Source organism: Berghia stephanieae, chromosome 5 (assembly GCF_034508935.2).
Source record: "Berghia stephanieae isolate SIO BIC M18660-M18661 chromosome 5, UCSD_Bste_1.3, whole genome shotgun sequence".
NCBI classification, from domain to species: Eukaryota; Metazoa; Mollusca; class Gastropoda; order Nudibranchia; family Aeolidiidae; genus Berghia; species Berghia stephanieae.
Window position 1 is genome coordinate 72,937,042 of NC_088364.1, and position 20,499 is coordinate 72,957,540.

The window sequence follows — 20,499 nt, forward strand, 5'->3', positions numbered from 1 at the left end:
AAAGAAGAGAACCCCCCCCCCCTGAAAACAACAACAAAATGAAACAAAAACAAGCCCTTATAATGAGGCCATGTCTTGAACAAGACAGTCCCAACCCTGTAGAAAACTCAAGAGAGGAAGGTCCTATATGAAAACTGGTACTTAGCTTCTCCACTTAAACTGACTCACTAACTTGAACTCCCGACGGTGTGCGTTAAGCGGAGTCGACTGCACTTGTTAGATCATTATACTAAATTACTAATTTGCGGAGAGGAAAGTTAGAAATATAAAAAAATTTGATTTCAATCTGATGCAAAGAAATGTATTCTGAATATATCTGTTGATACACTTGTTACATATTTAGAATATTGTCTTAAAACATGCAGGTCCTTAGGACAACTGGCCAACATCGTCAGAGAATCTTGGAGAATGTCCAGAAGGATGTCAGGAACTGGACGATCAAAGTGGAGAAGATTAAGGCCATCTTCCACACTCTGAACCTCTTCAGGAGCAGCCAAAACAGCCTCATTGCTGAGTGTTGGTGTCCTTTGCGGGCCCTGGATGAGATCAGAGAATGTCTTAGTCGTGGAGAGGTAAGTCGACTTTTAGTCAGCTGTATATTGGTATAGACCGCTGACAGAAATTGACAATTTCTACTGAAATGACTCTGGATGAGATCAGAGAATGTCTTAGTCTTGGAGAGGTAAGTCAACTTTTTAGTCAGCTGTATATTGGTATAGACCGCTGATAGAAATTGACAATTTCTTCTGAAATGACTCTGGATGAGATCAGAGAATGTCTTAGTCATGGAGAGATAAGTCAACTTTTTAGTCAGCTGTATATTGGTATAGACCGCTGATAGAAATTGACAATTTCTACTGAAATGAAAGACGAATAAGTGTTTGAGGTTTAGCTGATAGAAGTACTTTTTGAGATTTTTAATCTACATATCAAATGAAAAAAAAAAGATAAAAAATTATGAGGGGTTAAAATGCTGTTTGGGAATTTGAAATAGTATTGCTTTTATTCTTCTTATGATTGTAAATGTTGCTGCTCGAAGAAATAAATGATATGAAATACTCTTCAACAGTGTAACGTCACTTCCTTCCTTATGACGCATGGTAACTTAGTAACACTGGCTCTAAACTATCGGAACAATGGCGGACGACCATATGAAATATTTCCCCGATCATAAAGCGTATCCAGAGGAAAAAAACACATGAATTTGATCAGAATTTGATCACACTCTGATCACAAGGATATGAAAAGTTCTAGCCAACATGAAGAATAAAAAGTAATGATTTTCTTTGTTTAGAACCAAGATGGCCGCCGTTGCCGGGCGGTGTGACATCAGACTACTGAATCCAATTGAATGTAAGCTTCAATTTTATTACAAGAACAGATCAAATGCATGTTTCGGGTTTCCCCTATATCAACAAAACAGGATGAATGAAACACTACAGTTGAATGAGATAATGTGGTAGTGGCGTTGTTACGATGAATAAACAAAACATTGGTTGGCATGAAATAGTATGCTCCTTTGTAAGGTAGCACAAATTAAAATAGAATAATAGATGTTTCTAAAGGGTGCGCAGTTGATTAAGTGAAAAGAGGGGAGGCGGAGAGGAACTGTGTAATGCAGTTTAGAAAGTCAAATATAAAAACGTGTAGACTGTTGTTGGAAAATAAACGTTTTTGAAATTTTTTTTTTTTTTTTTGCTTATATATCAAAAGAGTACTTTATCAAGTCAATTGTATTTTTTTTCAGAAAATCAGTGGCAGTACCATTCCTACCGTTATTCAGCCAATGTCGACTGAAGAGACCCCACCGACGTATTACAACTGTAACAAATTTGTCAAGGGGTTTCAGGCTATTGTTGATGCTTATGGAGTTTCCACCTACGGGGAGGTTAATCCTGGTAGGGGCATTTCAAAATTGTTATTTATCGTGAAAATTTTTTAGTCAGAGCTTAGCAACACTTAGAATTTACATCACCATACAAGGCAATGGTCACAAAAGAAAGAAAATGTGAAAAGTGATTTGTCAATTGAAGTGTTCAAGGAAACAAATGATGTTATTAGCTGATGTGCGGCTATGTGGTCTAGTGGTATGACTCTCGCTTTCGGATCAGAAGGTCCTGGGTTTGAGCCTCGCTCTCGGCGCATAGTTGAGCCCTTGGAAAAGGCTCTTTACTCACATTCTCTCACCGTACTCAGGTGTAAAATGAGTACCTGGCCGTTAACAGCGTTGTCTTTGTCCGAAAAATTGTAATATCGCCTAACAGGCGTCATGTCCCGTCCTACGTGTTAAATGTTGCTGTTGACCAGGGACCCCTTGTAAAGCGCTTTGAGCATATTTAGTGGATATTGTGCTATATAAAAGCTCATTTATTATTATTTTATTATTATCTATTTGATACTGCTCACTGTTTACTTTCTTTTGGTGGTGGTCACTGTGTGCTGTCATAGCTGCCAACCATTCCATATAAAATGGAATTTTTCTTTTTCCAGAGTCAGTGAGTCGATTTATTTTATTTTTAAAAATTTTGGCTGAAGATCCATATTTTATTTTTGCGGCAATCTTGACCTATGATTTTCAGTAAATTACTTCTCAAGCACTCCTGGGTCATTGGCATCAGTTATTTCACTCGATTTGAGTCAAAACAATCATAGATCTAGTCTGTTTTATGTTGGCACCACTTGGTTTGTTGATTGGTATAATGGCTGAGGAAAGAAATTTCAGTCTCAATTTATGTGTAATTCTGGACTGCAGACATTTGACCTGAATTATAGCAAGGTGACTTGGATTTGAATTTATTTCTCTTTACAATTGGTCATACCACTGAACCCCTACTTTTGTTTATACTGTACTGTACTACTACTACTACTACTACTACTACTACTACTACTACTACTACTACTACTACTACTACTACTACTACTACTACTACTACTACTACTACTACTACTACTACTACGACTACTACTTACTACTACTACTACTACTACTACTACTACTACTACTACTACTACTAACTACTACTACTACTACTACTACTACTACTACTACTACTACTACTACTACTACTACTACTACTACATACTACTACTACTACTACTACTACTACTACTACTACTACTACTACTACTACTACTACTACTATATACTACTACTACTATACTACTACTACTACTACTACTACTACTACTACTACTACTACTACTACTACTACTACTACTACTACTACTACTACTACTACTACTACTACTACTACTACTGCTACTACTACTACTACTACTACTACTACTACTATTGAGAATAAGGAGTAGTGGTTTAAAAATAAAAAAGAATTTGGATCTTAAATATTGTTGTATATTTGACTTTCAAAATATTGACGGAATCTAAGGATTTGTATAAGATGTCATCGCTTTTAGTCTTAGAGTTATCTGCCTTCAACATGATCAACAAATCTACGCTTTCAAAGCGGAATATCCAGACCTGCCAACTACTACGGAAAAATGGTAAAAATACGAATTTTTGGCTTCAACAATAGAAATAAACAGACATTTTTGATTCATTACAATGTGATAAAAAGAAAACTTTGATGCCACAAAGCATCTATTCAGGGTTTTGAAGGCATATTTAATACTGATAAATGTAAGATATTAATTTGTAAAGTTAATTACAGTGACTTCTATTTCTTCTCTCTGAAAATTACGATTTTTTTACATTTCAAGTTGGCAGGTCTGAATATCTAGTGAATGTCTTGATATTTATGGATTACTATATTTAAGTTTAATATTTTAATAATTTTGCTCTTTTGTTTAGCGACATACACTTGCATTACCTTCCCCTTCCTGTTTGCCATCATGTTTGGTGATGCTGGTCACGGCTTGATCATGTTCATGTTTGGGGCCTGGATGTGTGTTAAAGAAAAGGCCCTCGGTGCAAAGAAAAGCTCCAATGAGGTAGGAATAATTGTGCAGTCGAAAATTGTCTGTTCCTGAACGCTGACTGTGATTTTCTAGAATAACCCACCCAATCAACCCTGACACCGATTATATAATAATAATAATAATAATAATAATAATAATAATAATAATAATAATAATAATAATAATGGTATAGATTTATAGTGCGCCAAACATCCCTTCATCAGGAGGGCTCTGGACGCATAACATAGATTAACTTAATCATTAAGCCCTAACACAGTACACGAACAACGCTAATTATACACATAATCAAAAGAAAGCCTGTCGGAATAAGAATGTCTTCAATCGACGCTTGAATTCCGTAGTTTACCCGGGTTACTTTTACCCCATGCCTATGTATTACATGTTTCTGAGACAAATTATAGGCGTAGTATCAAAGCTAATGTTTTATAGTTTTTGCATGTTAATCGTAGTGAGATAAAACTTTCTATGTCCATGCTCATTTTTAATACATTTTTTCCAATTTTGAAAAATATCAAAAATCTCTAGGATTGAGTGAAAGAATGGACATGTCAGTTAATTGCATTTTCTCTAGATATAATCCTCTATATTGAGCTTTTAGATCTTTAGCCCTCCACCACTGTCACGGCCTTATAAAAATTCTTCCTCTTTTTAATTTTTGATTATTTTGGTAATCCAATAATATTGTAACAGCACTGTCTGTGCCTTTAATAATATTTTGGATTTTACATGAACCAGTCCTTTGTTTATGCCAGTTAACTCTTCTCCTTACAGGCCAGTTTCAGAATTTCCCCCAAAACTTCACATCCACCCAACACAAAAATAGATTTTTCTTACTCAAACAGAAGATTAACAAGTATATTTTATGCATTAGCAAAATTAGCTCTACAATACAGTGTCAAGTTTTTATGGCTATAATACACAAATTTTGTTCAGTTTATGAGAAACAAGAATAATCAGATGAGAAAGCTATTGGTTGCATTTAATGAATGCGACCATTTTCCTGTAGTTGATAAGGAGAGGGCTAAGAAACACTTGAGTTTAAATGACCATTTTTAATGTAGTTGTCCACCAGCAGTGATTTTCTTTCCTTTTGTTTTCACCGGCCATCCTGTATATCGACAGGCAGGCCTTGGCTTTAGTTCAAATCCAACTAATCACAGAGCTGCCAACCTACTGCAAAAAATGCGGAATTGTACGCATTTTCAGCGATTGTACGCTTGTACGCATTTCCCCCAAGATTGTACCCATTTTCAGTGTACAGAGTCACTTCAGTTTTCTTTTGTTGTAATTCATATTATTACTAGCCTATTGAAAAACCCTGGTGACCAAGTGGATATTCATATCATTTTTTACCAATTATGATCTTCATGCTGGGAGGTAGAATTCTGAAAGGATTATAGTCATGGGAAAGTGAGCTTGTGCGGTGTGACTTTATGTAAGTATACCTTCCTCTTACTTTCACAATGGTTAGTTTCCGTCGATTTCAGGATTGAAACCCATTTTTATGAATTCTCCCCCATTTTGAGGTCCCATTGTACACATTCTCATCAGATGGGGTTGGCAGCTCTGTAATCATTTCCTTTCACTGCTATTTTCCCATCTTTTCCCGTGTAGATTTGGAACACTTTCTTCAGTGGTCGTTACATTATCATGATGATGGGGTTGTTCTCCATTTACACTGGACTCATCTACAACGATGCCTTTGCCAGGGCCCTGAATATCTTTGGTTCTCAGTGGGAGCCTCAAGTAGAGTAAGTCCTCAGACCGAAAGTTAATTTACTCATATGTTTTGAATCTACACTTATTCCCTATTTGCATCAGTGGGAGCCCCAAGTAGAGTAAGTCCTCAGACTGAAAGTTAATTTACTCCTATGTTTTGAATCTACACTTATTCCCTATTTGCATCAGTGGGAACCTCAAGTAGAGTAAGTCCTCAGACCCAAAGTTAATTTACTCATATGTTTTGAATCTACACTTATTCCCTATTTGCATCAGTGGGAGCCCCAAGTAGAGTAAGTCCTCAGACCCAAAGTTAATTTACTCATATGTTTTGAATCTAAACTTATTCCCTATTTGCATCAGTGGGAACCTCAAGTTGAGTAAGTCCTCAGACTGAAAGTTAATTTACTCCTATGTTTTGAATCTACACTTATTCCCTATTTGCATCAGTGGGAGCCCCAAGTAGAGTAAGTCCTCAGACCCAAAGTTAATTTACTCCTATGTTTTGAATCTACACTTATTCCCTATTTGCATCAGTGGGAGCCCCAAGTAGAGTAAGTCCTCAGACCGAGAGTTAATTTACTCCTATGTTTTGAATCTACACTTATTCCCTATTTGCATCAGTGGGAACCTCAAGTAGAGTAAGTCCTCAGACCGAGAGTTAATTTACTCATATGTTTTGAATCTACACTTATTCCCTATTTGCATCAGTGGGAGCCTCAAGTAGAGTAAGTCCTCAGACCCAAAGTTAATTTACTCATATGTTTTGAATCTACACTTATTCCCTATTTGCATCAGTGGGAGCCCCAAGTAGAATAAGTCCTCAGACCCAAAGTTAATTTACTCATATGTTTTGAATCTACACTTATTCCCTATTTGCATCATTCTCATTTGTCTTACTTTGTCATAGCTGCTTTCATTGTAATTCTAGAACTTTTATTCTATCCCATTTTATTTCCTTTTACTGGCGCTGATATGACCTAAATGTGAGGAAGCGCTGTAAAAAAAAAAAAGCAAACAAAAACTTTAGACATATTAAAAACACAATATAATGATTTTTTTTAAAGAAGAATGCATAAGAACAGTGACATATTTTTCTATATTTTACATAAATTTTACATTGTGAGTAAAGATAAGACTCCACTGGTAGTAACAACATATTTATTGAAAGGAATGAATTACTCTTTAAATATTTTGATGAGCTTCATTGTTATTGATGAACCTTAGTGGAAAAAAATTGTCATTTTTTTGTTTAGAAAGTTGCTATCTGTTAATTTGCCTATTTTCAGCATTGGTGACGGTGAGGGTGAAATCGAGCTGAATCCAAACACTGCCCACATCAACGGTACAGCTTATTTCCTTGGAGTCGATCCGGTACGAGAAAGTCTTTGATAAGACAATGTGTAACGCTATTTTTGATTTATGATTATTTTTGTGATTTAATAGATCGCATTCTCTCGATTAAAAATGCTTGTCTCTTTTTAGATTAATGCCCTCAAATCCATGCAGTTTATTTTGATTTCTTGAAAGCAATGGAAGTTGTCATTCTTTTCTGTCGTCTATCTGGATTTAAAGTGATGTATTTATTTTTTTAATGCGGTTTTTGTTGTTGGCTGAAGAAGGGTTTTGAGCCCAAAAAGTTCCTTGTTTTGTAAATTAAAAAAAAAAATTTTTGGAAGCTGTTTTATGCATTTATGTACATTAAATTTAAAGAATTAATTGATCGATGCGGGTGGTTGGATGGGAGCATCACCCTTGAATCATATACCTATGATGTTCGCATGGGTGTACGATCCGATAGTGATGTCGTTTCTTCTTCTCTTTATTAGCCTATCCTGCTTCTTTGGTTTGTGATTGTATTTTTGACAGGGATATTTTTTTTTCCTGTAAATCTTCTGCCTGTTTGTTCTTGGTTATTTATAATTTAGCTTATGATATCTTTAGGTTATGATTTTGATTTACATTTGTACTATTTTTGTTAGATTGCTTGTTTTTTTGTTTCAGCGGTCTCTCATATAACCTCAATTGTGTTGGAAGAGACCTAAAGCAACAAACAAAAATTGATCGGTAAATTGGTGATTAGTCTGTTTTTAAAATATTTTTATTTGGTTATATATTTCTGTTGAAAAGAAGTTTCAAATATGTTGTTGTTTTGAGAGCCGAATAGGAAAGGTAGATGAGATAAATCTTATACAAATCAGTGTTTGTTCTTTGTTTCTATATATAGCGGGACTAGATGGGGAATTTCTCGTTGGGATTGACTTGTAGGACAAAAGTGTTAAAAAACAAAATGAATAGAAGACAATTTATGTTATCTCTTCATACTATAAGTTGGTATCTTTTTTTCTTTTTTTTTCTAGATCTGGCAATCTGCTAAGAACAAGATCTCATTCCTTAACTCGTTGAAAATGAAACTGGCTGTGATTATAGGAGTGACCCACATGTTGTTTGGAATCTGTCTTAGTGTCTTTAATCATGTGTAAGTATACCAAAGATATGAGTTAATTAGTTGAAAAGATTTATTTTAAAAAGACCAACAAAGCAACCCCTAAAAAATGATTATGGTCTGCTCATTCTCATTCCTTCATTCAATCTGTTTTATGGATTTTGGGATACATTTATGTATTAGAACTTAAGACATCTTAACTCTCCAGTGTTCATATTGATGGATAATTAAACAAATTTATTTTGATTTCCATTCTTATAGAACTCCAGAGAGTTAACAATCATCTTTATCATCTGATTTTATGTCAATTCATCTTTTCTCTGTTACTAAAACATCTTTGACATCATTTGTCTTTGACTTTGTTAATTAAACATACATTCAATTTCATCATTGTTTTTTGTTTGTTCGGTTTTTAATTTTTTTAAATTAAAAAATTTTTTTTTTGCTTTTTCAAAATTCACGCAATATCATTTCAATCAATTTTTCAGACACTTCAACAAGAAACGACTGATTCTACTCCAATTTCTTCCTGAGATATTGTTTTTGGGCTGTTTGTTTGGTTACCTAGTGGCTATGGTCATATACAAATGGCTTTCATTTGACGGTGCCACCTCAAGATGTGCTCCTCCTTTACTTATCCGTAAGTATGGTTTTATAGTTTTTGGGTTATTTTTATTGTTTCCTCTTCGTGCTGGCCTTATAATGATAATTGAAAATCATCGGGAGAATCGTCTTATATAGTTGCTTTATTGCAGGGCCATTGTCATTTTTGGAGGATGAATGAAATTTAAAAAGCGTATGTTTTACTACTCTAGACATTTATTAGTTTTGCAGAGCAAGGTCCCGTGAAAGACTCATTTGTTACAAACGTGCCACCTTTTGAAAAAGCTGAAATATGTTGAAAGCATTTTTGTTGTTTGGTATAATATGTAAGTGTTAATCTATTTTTATTCAACATTTACAGTTATATTGTCCTGTGTTTTTTTTTCAAGAATTTTTCATTCTGTTGTTTTTCAGATTACATCAACATGTTTATGTTCAAGTACATAAAGGACGACAAAGACTGTCTTCACAAAGATCCACAATCAACTTTCTATGAAGGGCAGGTGAGCTTTTTGACAAATAGGTTACTGATTCCTTAGCTCCATCTGTCACTGCCCAAATTAGATATTTAATGGCAATTTATAAAGTGTACAAAATCTCCCAGAATGCATATATTCTTCGGCATAGCTGCCAACTGTTCCGTAAAAACGGATTTGTTCCATATTTGGCTTCCTGAGTCCTTATGCCCATATTTTCGTATTTTGCGGTGATATGCGAATTATTTTAATTTTTAATTTTATCTCTAGTGATGCAATGATACATATACATATCTTACATCAACTGTTGACTGTTTCTGAATGATGCATCACAATAATTATCATTTCAGTTAGTTATATAATGCTCGTTTTCACTATTATTAAAAAAAAAAATTTGAGGATTTGTATAGAATTATGTATGTAAGCTTATTTTATACTATTAATGGCCTCAGACCACATTTAAGCTTTTACTTCATGTTAAATAGAAAATTTTAAGTGGAAATTAGATTGAACTACCATCTTTGACAATGAAGCCTTCAATTAAAACTATTGCTAGTATGCTTAGGGTTTTGAATGCCTACGTATGGTCAGTATTATTATATGGCTGCGAAAGCTGGACAATTACAGAAGACATTAGAAAGAAACTGGAGGCAGCAGAAATGTGGTTTCTTAGAAGGATGTTAAGAATCTCATGGACAGAAAAGAAAACTAATGAAGAAGTATTAGAGCAAGCTGAAACTAAAAGGCTATTAATTCGTACAATAAGAAAAAGACAAATGTAATTTTTAGGACACCTTAATCGACATAAATGTATTGAACAGCTTGCTCTCACAGGAAAGATAGAAGGTAAAAAGAGTAATAGTTTGAACAGCTGTGTGACAAAGAAAGAGAAGAGTAATATTAATTTTCTGAGGTTATCTGATCAGAGAGATGAATGGCGTATCATGATCACCGATGTCTGGCACAGACTTGGTACTTGAAGAAGAAGAAGAAGTATGCTTAAACTTGAATGAATTATTTCCCTATATAATAAATAAAATTACTCTATTATTTTATTTTTTAAAATTTATATCCAATGATCATTTTATTTACTTTTTTTATTTGATTTATTTTTATTTCTTGTATACCTCAAATAGGATTATTTGGGCTTTCCCCAAATTTCAGTAGATATCTTTCTCCGTATGAGAAACAGTGAGATAATTTTTTTTCGTCATCATCATCATTGCAATTAATGCCATTTTTAATTGACATGCTTTCAGCAAATTGTCCAAACCTTGATGTTCCTGCTGGCCATCCTGTCTGTACCAATTTTGCTGATTGTCAAGCCAGCCATACAGATCTATATGAACAAGAAGGCAAGATCGGCAGTGAGTATTCTCAAGTAGAGTTAATGCTGAATCATTTTGCAGTGCTGATGGTTTTCCTAGGATCCGCGGGAATCCGCGATTTTGGAGTCAGAGGAGGAATTCCTCCTTAAAAAAAATTACATTTCTCCCAATTAAATGAAATGGCAGTGAGAGACTTGATGTGTGGTGGAACAAATATGTCCAATTTCCCACTCGCCAGAAGTTAGCTAGAGTATTGATAATTGTTTATCATCTCAATTGCTCTAAAAGTAGGGATTAGTGCAGTGAAAATCAGGCTTTAAGGCAATCTTTTAAAATTTTCCTCCTTTTTCATGTTTTTTCACCATCAGCACTGATTTTGTGTGACTGTGGTATAGGGGGACATTCTTATTGGACGAGCAACAAGACAGGAATTAAGCTGCTGGGAGGACTCTACACCCAGACAATGCGTCTTTAGGAAAGGCATTATGCATACATTTTCCTTTTTCTGTCATTCGAGTTGCATTTCAAATTCAGAGGTTGCTCTGGTGTTGAGCAGCATTGTCTGTGAAAGTGTTACAACCTAACAGGTTGCATTGTTTTATTGTATAGGTTCAATGTTCAATGCTGTCCCTTCATCTCATTAACAATCAAATGATTGTGAACATATATTGCTCACATTACTAAACACAGTTTGTTAGAATGGATAAAGAAAACTTTTTTGGAAGTGGGGGAAGGGGTTTAACGGTTTAGCAGCATTTAATCTTTGAATCCTGTTAACTAAACGACTAATGGTTAATCATGTTATGTACAAATTGGGTCAAAACTGTGTTTTTATTTTTTCTGTTATCAGAGAACCTCCTACCAAATGGTGTCCTCTGCCCCACTGATCTCCAACGAAGTGCCACCAGCCACGGTAAGATAGATAAATATATATATATATTTAGAACAGATTCGCTGTAGAGTCATTATTAACCACTTTGGTTTTAATATTTACTGGGATGAATTTACAGCAGTATGAGAATGCTAACATTTGTGGCTATATACAAAGTTATCCAAAAGGAGCAGTAGAGTCTGAAATGAATAGTGCCTATATTTCATAGAATTTGAATTTTCCAGTTCTTTTACTTAAGTATAAGGGCCATGATCGTTTTTATATATTCTGGTGTTACAAATCAGGATAAGCAGTCCTGGTAATATCAGTATGCCAAGGTATGGACCCCAAATGTGTCTTATTGAACATACAAACGTGCAACTGGTACTTTATCTTTATATTTGGTTTTTAGTTTTGTTTAATCAACGCTTTCATTAATTGTGACAAAATCACTACCTAAAACAAATTTAAACCCGTTTTTAACACTGAACTTCTCGGTTTTAATATGATTAAAACTTAATTTATAGCGAGTTTGATGTCATGGTTATGCATGCAATTGGTTTTATTTAAATTTTAGACAAAATGAAATATCACTCTTTAAATCTTTTTAGTTAGATAGCAATTGTTCTTTTCCTAAAGGCAAAATATATAATTGGTTGAAGGGGTACGATGTTCATCTGAATTAATTATAAGACAATGATCCAATGTTCATCTGAATTAATTATAAGACAGAATTATCCGATGTTCATCTGAATTAATTATAAGACAGAATTATCCGATGTTCATCTGAATTAAATATAAGACAGAATTATCCGATGTTCATAAAACTTTGACGGCAAACCTGGTTCTAGCACAGGGCCATCTATTTTTGAAAGGAAATTTTTTATAATTTTACAAGGTTTGGTCTAACTGTTTTGTCATTTTATAATCATTCAAAAACACTATTGAGACCCAAGTTTTATGCCCTTCATTGTATTAATTACACCAATAAATTTCATTTCTATTATTATTTATTTATTTATTTTTTGAAAGCAAATTGTGCATTTATGAAATTTCGATTTTGTTGATATTTCATGTGAGAATTGAGAGGAGATATTTTCAGAGAATGCTCATTAATCATGCTTGGCTTTCTTTTCATTAATGAGCATGATCAAGTTTTTAATAATGAATTAGCCCATCTGACATGACAAAGGTAATTGGTGATAAATAACACCTGTGATGAAAATGCTTTAAGTCTCAGTAGCATCCTCGCTTCACAGAGTGAATGCCCCTTATTGCTGCTTGTGCTTGAAACAACCAAGTGAGAAACTGTGATGAAAGTGACATTTTTGTATGTCTTACTTTGTTTCAGACTTATAAACCGTTTTTTTTTTATCTTGTTGAAATTGCTGGGGCAAATCGAACATCAATAAGACAGCAATGCGCTTTCCAGCCCGAGTTACATTGCTATTACTATTGATGAAAACTCTTACAGTGTTTTTCATAAAATCTAACCGACTCTGTAAGGATCAATGCTTTAAAGTGTTGTTTCAACTCCCAATGCGTCTAACAAACAGATGTAAAACTATGGAAAAATGTTTAAATATTGTCCATTCGTTGAATTTTAAAAAGTATTTATGCAACTGAGATATTTTTGTTGTTCCAACAAGAGATCAACAAGAGACATTAATGTACTACCTATGATATCCTCTACCTCCATCATGTTTCAGATTAATTTTGTTTCATGTCCATAATGGGAATGCTGCTTGAATCCACTGTCAATGAGATACATAGACACTAGTTTTATTATATTTCGTCCCACATAATTCCTCTCATCATAACATGTCTCCTGTCATTCCATATTATTATAACTTGAAAGTTTTATCTGATAATATCATTTACACCAAGAGAGTAGTAGATGATGGTGTTGTTGTTGATGCCTGTTTTTTTATTTTTTTTTCACGACAACTACTATGTCACTAGTGTGCATCTTGTGTGAGTCTATGTCAATATTGTATTGTTATAAATGTGTAACCAAATGACAAATTGCCACTTTTTTGGGGACAATAAAGATATATTATTATTAGTAATCGTGATACTTCAATGGCATTTAAATGGCGTCTCTCTTACTGCTCTCTTGTTGAAAATGGTAAGATTGTTATTGTTATGATTTGAAATCAAACCCTGGCTAAAAGGGTTAATTGATATGGGGACTGACTGGACCATTCCAGTTCAATAACTGATCATTGCTATGTCACCCTGAACCTGTCAGAAACCTTGATTAACTCACTCAATCCTAGAGATTTTTGCTACTTTTCAAAATCTTTAAAAAATGTATTAAAGGTGATCATGTACATAGATTGAATTATTCATCTACCATTTACATGTAAAAACTAAAAACATTAGCTTTGATACCACGCCTATAATTTGTCTCAGAAAATGTAACAAATAGGCATGGGGTAAAAGTAACCCGGATATAGTCGGTTTTAGGGTTGAGTGAGTTAATATACCTTCTACCTGTCACTGCATGCTGACCCCCGTTCTTCATGCATATGTCACATTCCATTCTGTTGTCATTGTTATAGCCAAAACGGATTTCTGGGGTAAGTTTTTAGTGTGGCTTTTGCCAAGCTATTGGAAAGTAAACCATGCCGATGATCAACCCTGTTCCTATTGCATAGAATAATATTACTACTTGTACAGTCTGTCGGTCCACAAGAGGGAGAATGAAACTGATAATGCCCAACCTTTTTCTTTTTTAAATATTTGATTGGTGAAATTTATGAGGATATATGATGTAAAAGAAAAAAAAAAGAATAAAAATGTTCAAACAAAAATTTTAATCTAAATCTCAAAGGTTAAAGATTTAACAAAGTGTATGTTTACCCTAAACAGTACACAGAATTTATTTCTAAACATATTTTCTCTGTACAGGATCTCGGGTTAAAATAAGATTAAATCTTGAATGTAAATAGAGAAAGCAAGGGGACCGGGAACTCATATATATAAATATAGAAAGAAAATTGAGTCAGGATAATCTTAGTTGATAGAGAATTAATATAACGTACTCTTTGAAAGGGTAATAAAAGAATGAAACATACGGGTACATGAATGATATGATAGATGCCTTTCAACACTAATTTCAGCTTTGTGACCAGAGTAGTGAAGATTGGACTGACAAATCTTTGTAGCATTCACTCACTTTGTCAACAAGAAATCAATAAAATTAGAAATATTATAATAGATATTATATATCATTGCAAGCATTTATCAGAATTTACTGGATATTTACTCTGCTTTTGCTGCTGTGATATCAAACCAGGCAACATGCTTATACAGACCCTCAAGCCTTCGCCACCTCCCTTAAAAAAAAAATTGTTTTGATTGTTATCCAATTGTAGAACTGTCATCCATCCTCCTTGATATATTTGGCCTTCAATCCACTGTAAAATGATCTTCTCTAGTTATTGTCTTCCACTTGAAATTTCTTTTGTTTTCATTTTATTATTATTTTTGTTTTGTTTTATTTGTAACCCGTTCAACTTCTCAGATCATCTTTTATTTTAGAAGCACTTTTCTAGGTCTCCCCCTTGTCTGGAATTTACATTTGTTTATGTATCTGTCCATCATTTGAATTGAAATCTTAAGGTAGAAGGGAATGGTTCATCATTATTTTGTTATTTCAATAATAATAAACAAAAAGAAAAAGAAGTAGAAATAAAGGAGAAGATAGCAGACAACAACCCTTCCGCATCATACTGCTTTTAAAATGTTTAAGATAAAGAGTACTCTAATTTCACATTACACACGACTGCGTTGTCCATAAAGAAGTCAGAAGAGAATACAATCTTAACTTCAGAGTGAGAATTGAACTGATGGCAACATCTGCCTGGTGTGAGAGTCAATCTTTTCAATGTGCCATCCACCAATCCTACTAAAAAGTAATTTCAAACCTAGCGTCTATCACGCATCTTTGCTCTCACAACTTTTTCGGGTCAGAATGAGATCTATAAATAAACTAAAAGCGAAATGTTGGTGGATCGGTAAGTAAGTCACAATACGAAACTATAGCTCTTTTTCTATAAGTTATTTAGGGCTAGTTTCTATGTCAATAATAATTTAAAATTTAACCAGACTCGCATTCAGTGGCCTCTTATCTCCTGCTAGTCTATCTTTTCATAGCCACGACTCTGTAAAAACTTGTGAAAGATGCCAGAACTATATTTTTTATAAAATGTATTATATCTATTCTTTCTTCCCCCTCTCTCTCTCTCTCTCTCTCTCTCTCTCTCTCTCTCTCTCTCTCTCTCTCTCTCTCTCTCTCTCTCTCTCTCATTCCCTTTCCCTCCCTCTCTGTCTTCTATTCTTTGTGAAGTCCTGAAATTTATATACTTGTTTGTAACAACAATATTACCCATTAGTTATATAAAACTATGGCAAATGTTTAACACAAAAAGATGTAGTAAGTATTTTTGATTAGTAAGGAATAAATATCTAATTTTTATCAGTTTCTTTGACTTCAAGAATTACCATTGCTGTTAAAAACTGAGAACCCACTATCTTTGGACAATTTGAATGCTATTCCTTACGTGCCAGTCACCCGTTTTTGAATAAATCGTCATCATCAAGAGTTCATTGTTGAACTCTGAAAAAACGATAAGAATCGAGCTTTCCAAGGTTTATTCTAACAAAAGAGTGAAAATGGAAAGGCTTCCTATGGGAACAAAACAGACAATGTCTGTTTTGTTCCCATACGAAACCTCTCCATTTTCACTCTTTCGTTAGTATTTTTGCGATCACCTGCTTCAGACAGTCCCTACTGTTTTTTACTTTCCAAAGTTGATTCAAAATAACTTACTATTGCCTTTTTATGTCAAATCCAAACTAAAGTTTAAGCCTCATATCGCTTTCACCCATTTATCCTCTTGCCATGTTTACCATTTCCCCTATTCTCATTTCAATACGAATGAATCTATCCATGCATAATGTGTGTGAAAATGCACTCGTGTATAAACGTCACCGTGTACTTTAGTGCCCTTAGATTGTCGTACTCTCAAAGATGTATATTGGAAATACAACTGTAGCTTCTATCCACCACCTATAAGCTCATTCCATCTATTTTCCTCTTCCATCACCAGTCCACATAGAAGACTTGATACCATTTTACGATTATAACATTGAAATACGTAAGAAAAGATAAAATTATGCACACTGTAAGAAAAGATAAAATTATGTACACTGTAAGAAAAGATAAAATTATGCACACTGTAAGAAAAGATAAAATTATGCACACTATTTACTGTTTAGCCTCTTTGAGTTTGAGTCCATTTTTATGTATGAATGAAAGGTTGCCATTTTTCCATATATTTACGGAACTCGGTCTGTTATAAACCCTCAGTATATTTTCCATTCACCCAGGGTTGCCAGATTATTTTCAGGCATTCTGCCAACTGGATTTTAAAAATCTGCCAAATACCACAAAAATCTGCCTAACCGTACTATTTATAGTACCCCATTTGAAAACTCATCAGTTTTGTTAAACAAAAAATTCGCAAGGCCGATGTCATAATTTTTTTTTTCATTTCCCAAGTTTTAAAAAATCACTTATGCATAAAAATTGCCATGGAAAACGTGGAATAGACCTATACATTCATTCCTCGGCCTCGGAAAATAAAATCTGCCAAATATCTGCCAAACTGCCAAAGCGTTTTTTTTTCTGCCAGACTTCAAATTCTGCCAAAAAAAAGGACATTTGGCAGAAAATCTGCCAAATTGGCAACCCTGCAATCACCTGCCAAACGAAAAAAAAAAAAATAAGTACATAATGTGAAGTTCAGTACTCGGAGAGGGGTTGGTATATGTGAGTGCGTAGAAGTTCAGTAAATTTTTGCCGCCTTAATTGACAACCCTGTGCGTGGCATGAATTTGATTATAGAGAAATCTGAGGAGTCAAATTTTATTCATATAATTTTTTTTTCTGGTGCTTGATTACTGTTCTTTGGGTTTATGCCCATCTCATCTTTCCCTTCCCCCCCCCATTCTCTCTCTCTCTCTCTCTCTCTCTCTCTCTCTCTCTCTCTCTCTATCTCTCTCTGTCTCTCTCTCTCTCTCTGTCTCTCTCTCTGTCTCTCTCTCTCTCTGTCTCTCTCTCTCTTTGTCTCTCCCTCTCTCTCTCTCTCTCTCTCTCTCTCTGTCTCTCCCTCTCTCTCAATGCAAAGCTTTTGAAATTTTGAAAACACACCACAATTAAACCTTCAACTAATTATAATTAATTCTTCATTGTATAGATGTAAAAAGAAAGTAATACAAATTATGTAAATCGCACACACACTTAGTTTTTATGTTTCTCCCAAGCATTATAGAAGTGCATATTTATTATCCTCCATATTTCAATTTATCTTTTATCATAGCAGCCGCCAACTGTCCTGATTTGGCGATCCGGAGAAAAAGATAAAAGGAAAATTTTAAGAAGAAAAATTTGATGATGAAATATAAGGAAATTAGCCTGGATATCCCAGTCTTGTGATTATTTGACTAGCTCTGCCGTCTGAATTAAAAAAGACCGTATGCGGCCTCTTATTACAAGTAAACATACTGTCTTTTTCCTTAAGACGGCAGAGCTAATCTAAACAAGGAATAAATAAGTAGAGAGTAGTATATCTCTAAATCTACATTAGTATAAGTTGTAAAACAAACATACTGCCAGTTTTTGGTCATGATAGTTGCGTGCGTGTTAATTTTAGGGTGTCCCATTTCATCTATTTGCAAAGTTGGCCGCTATTCTATAGGGATATTCGTCCATATAATTTTTGTACAAATACTCTGAGACAATCTTTATTTTTGTCTGATAATGCATTCTCATTAACACCCACATCATTTGGTTAAGAATATTATAACTCTTTTTCTTTTTTTTTTTCTATTTAATTACAACACTTAAAATCATTTACAGAGTTATTTATCACGCCTTATTGCCAGTACAATTTTTTCTTTGTACTTGTAAAATAAATACCAAAAAAAAACCCCCCACAATTATAAACAAACAAATCTGTTCCTATTACATCTAGAGACCATGCTTTTATTCAAAGGAAAATAATTTGGTTTATATTACTTCCTTTTATAATCATCCTGCAAGTTAAATCCGACCGTATTTATAAATTGTGGCCTGAAGGAGAAACACAAAAGAGAAAGTGATAGCTTAAATAGGTCATAGGTCATTCCAGTGAAATGTTTGACTCTAATATTTGATTGGAATGACCTACTTAAAGATATAACTTTCAATTTGGACATAATAAGTCACACATTGTCCTAGGAAATCAGGGAGATACTAAGCTCAAGTCAATTATAACACAAATATTTTGAAGGAAGCAAATGTCTACAAGTACATACTAGTATTCACCTTTTCAATATCAACACTGTTGCAAAAGATATTTTTAAGTTTTATATATTAACCAACACTATCTCATGACTCACACGTATTTATAAAATTACCCGAAATTATTTCCTTTCATGATTAACAGTTTTCAGTTCCTTTAAAATGTTTCTTTCTTATTCTCTTTCAATTAACATTTTAATCAATCCTTTAAGACTTTGAACCAAATTTTTTCTTACAAATTTAATGTTATCCCCCCCCCCCCCCCCCCCCCAATCGCATGGCATGAAGACAGGAGGTACTTGTATTTTTTGTAATGGCATTTTGAATTGAATTGTTAACTGTTATTGTTTTCTGTTCTCCAGGAGGCTGCTCGATCTGTCAACTCGGATGAGGAATCAATGGGAAGAGTTATTCACAGCAGCTATCAGAATAGCGAGGTACGGTAACTCGTTTTTTACTTTTCATTAAAAAAATTTTTTTTTTAGTCAGAATACATAATGGAATAATCGCATAGTCTTCAAGGTGGCTAATTTTTGGGATTTTTTTCGGTGGAGGGTATGGATGGATGTTTCATTATCAGATTCTTTGTATTTGGTGCAAAACTTAGTTCCAGCATTAAAAATGTCATCTCATTTTTTTCGAAATATGGTTTTGTATTTTTAGACTTGTTTTAAGTCACTTAAGGTTTGTTTTTATTTAAATTGGTGTTTTTAGATTATTATAATTTCTATTATTAGTGTCCTATTTATTTAGAATATTATTTTAATAGGTGGTTTTAAAGTTTTATTTTTGATTTTGAAATGATTTGGTTTTTCCACAATGGGCTTTGCTTACATATCAAATGATATTTTATTATATTTAATTTTTTTGTTTTTTTTTTGAAATATGAACAGGATGTCCCACTTATCTCTAATGAAGAATTACCCGCTATTGTAAGTTGTTGACGACCGTACCATGGTGTCGTCATGGCATCTTACATGTTGAAAAGCTTTCCTTCACTCGCCAAATCTTTTGCCTGTGGCTTCCTTCTAATTTGTGACTTACATTTTTTAAAGATAGTTTTCATGAATTCCACTCATAAGTAATATATCTTTTTTCAACAAAATTATTCGATTTTTTATAAAACAATTTTGAATAACCCTTCGAATTTTAATGCTGTTGCCTTTATAATTGACTTTTTTTTTTGTGTGCTCAAAATCAATATTGTTTTATTCAGTATTAGCTAATAAGATTTTGAAATATTAACAAATACTACTCGGCCATCATTTTAATTAAAATTGTCATACCATTATAGTACAGCTTCTTAAGACTTAGTCTTTGTATCAGTATAACCATTTTGTGTTAGCAAAGCTGTCTTTAAATGATTAAGGTCATATGTGATGGAGGAATTTTGAACTAAATATGCTCAATGCAATGAAATCTTAACTTTAAAAAATATATATATCGCAAAAATAATGTAAGAAAAAGAGATGGAGAGAACGAGACTTCTGAATTTTGTAAATGTGGACATAAACTATTTTTCTAAAAGAGTGGAAAAGTTAGACGAGTCTGAGGTGATCAACTCCACTTAAAGGACAGTGGACAGACATAGTTCAAAATAGGATTTTAAAATCGAATAATTCAAGAAAATATGTCAAAACTATTTGTGTGTGTGTGTGTGTGTGTGTGTGAATAATTGACATTGGTTAGCAAGTCTGTTTTTCACCCTTTCATCAGTGGCATATTTCATGAGTGGAATTCATGTTGTTGTGTGTTGTATTAGAAACATG

General features: G+C 33.7%; 1 protein-coding gene across 37 annotated transcripts in view; it reads left to right on the top strand.

Moving 5' to 3' along the window:
* LOC144973557 (V-type proton ATPase 116 kDa subunit a 1-like) overlaps positions 1 to 20,499 on the top strand; it is a 65,377-nt gene that overhangs the window by 19,132 nt on the left and 25,746 nt on the right. For 12 of the 37 annotated variants that reach the window (XR_013645577.1, XR_013645576.1, XR_013645578.1 and 9 more), the window contains exons 10-22: positions 366 to 572; positions 1,748 to 1,898; positions 3,809 to 3,948; positions 5,551 to 5,687; positions 6,945 to 7,029; positions 8,016 to 8,134; positions 8,590 to 8,741; positions 9,119 to 9,207; positions 10,440 to 10,547; positions 11,359 to 11,421; positions 13,944 to 13,961; positions 19,093 to 19,167; positions 19,624 to 19,662. Coding sequence is in view for 32 of the 37 variants with exons in the window: in XM_078916123.1 (XP_078772249.1) it covers positions 366 to 572; positions 1,748 to 1,898; positions 3,809 to 3,948; positions 5,551 to 5,687; positions 6,945 to 7,029; positions 8,016 to 8,134; positions 8,590 to 8,741; positions 9,119 to 9,207; positions 10,440 to 10,547; positions 11,359 to 11,421; positions 13,944 to 13,961; positions 19,093 to 19,167; positions 19,624 to 19,662 (1,383 nt within the window). In the remaining 5 variants the exon portion in view is untranslated. The remainder of the gene's footprint in view (positions 1 to 365; positions 573 to 1,747; positions 1,899 to 3,808; positions 3,949 to 5,550; positions 5,688 to 6,944; positions 7,030 to 8,015; positions 8,135 to 8,589; positions 8,742 to 9,118; positions 9,208 to 10,439; positions 10,548 to 11,358; positions 11,422 to 13,943; positions 13,962 to 19,092; positions 19,168 to 19,623; positions 19,663 to 20,499) is intronic. The other 25 variants (XR_013645580.1, XM_078916130.1, XM_078916145.1 and 22 more) reach the window with 3 other exon arrangements.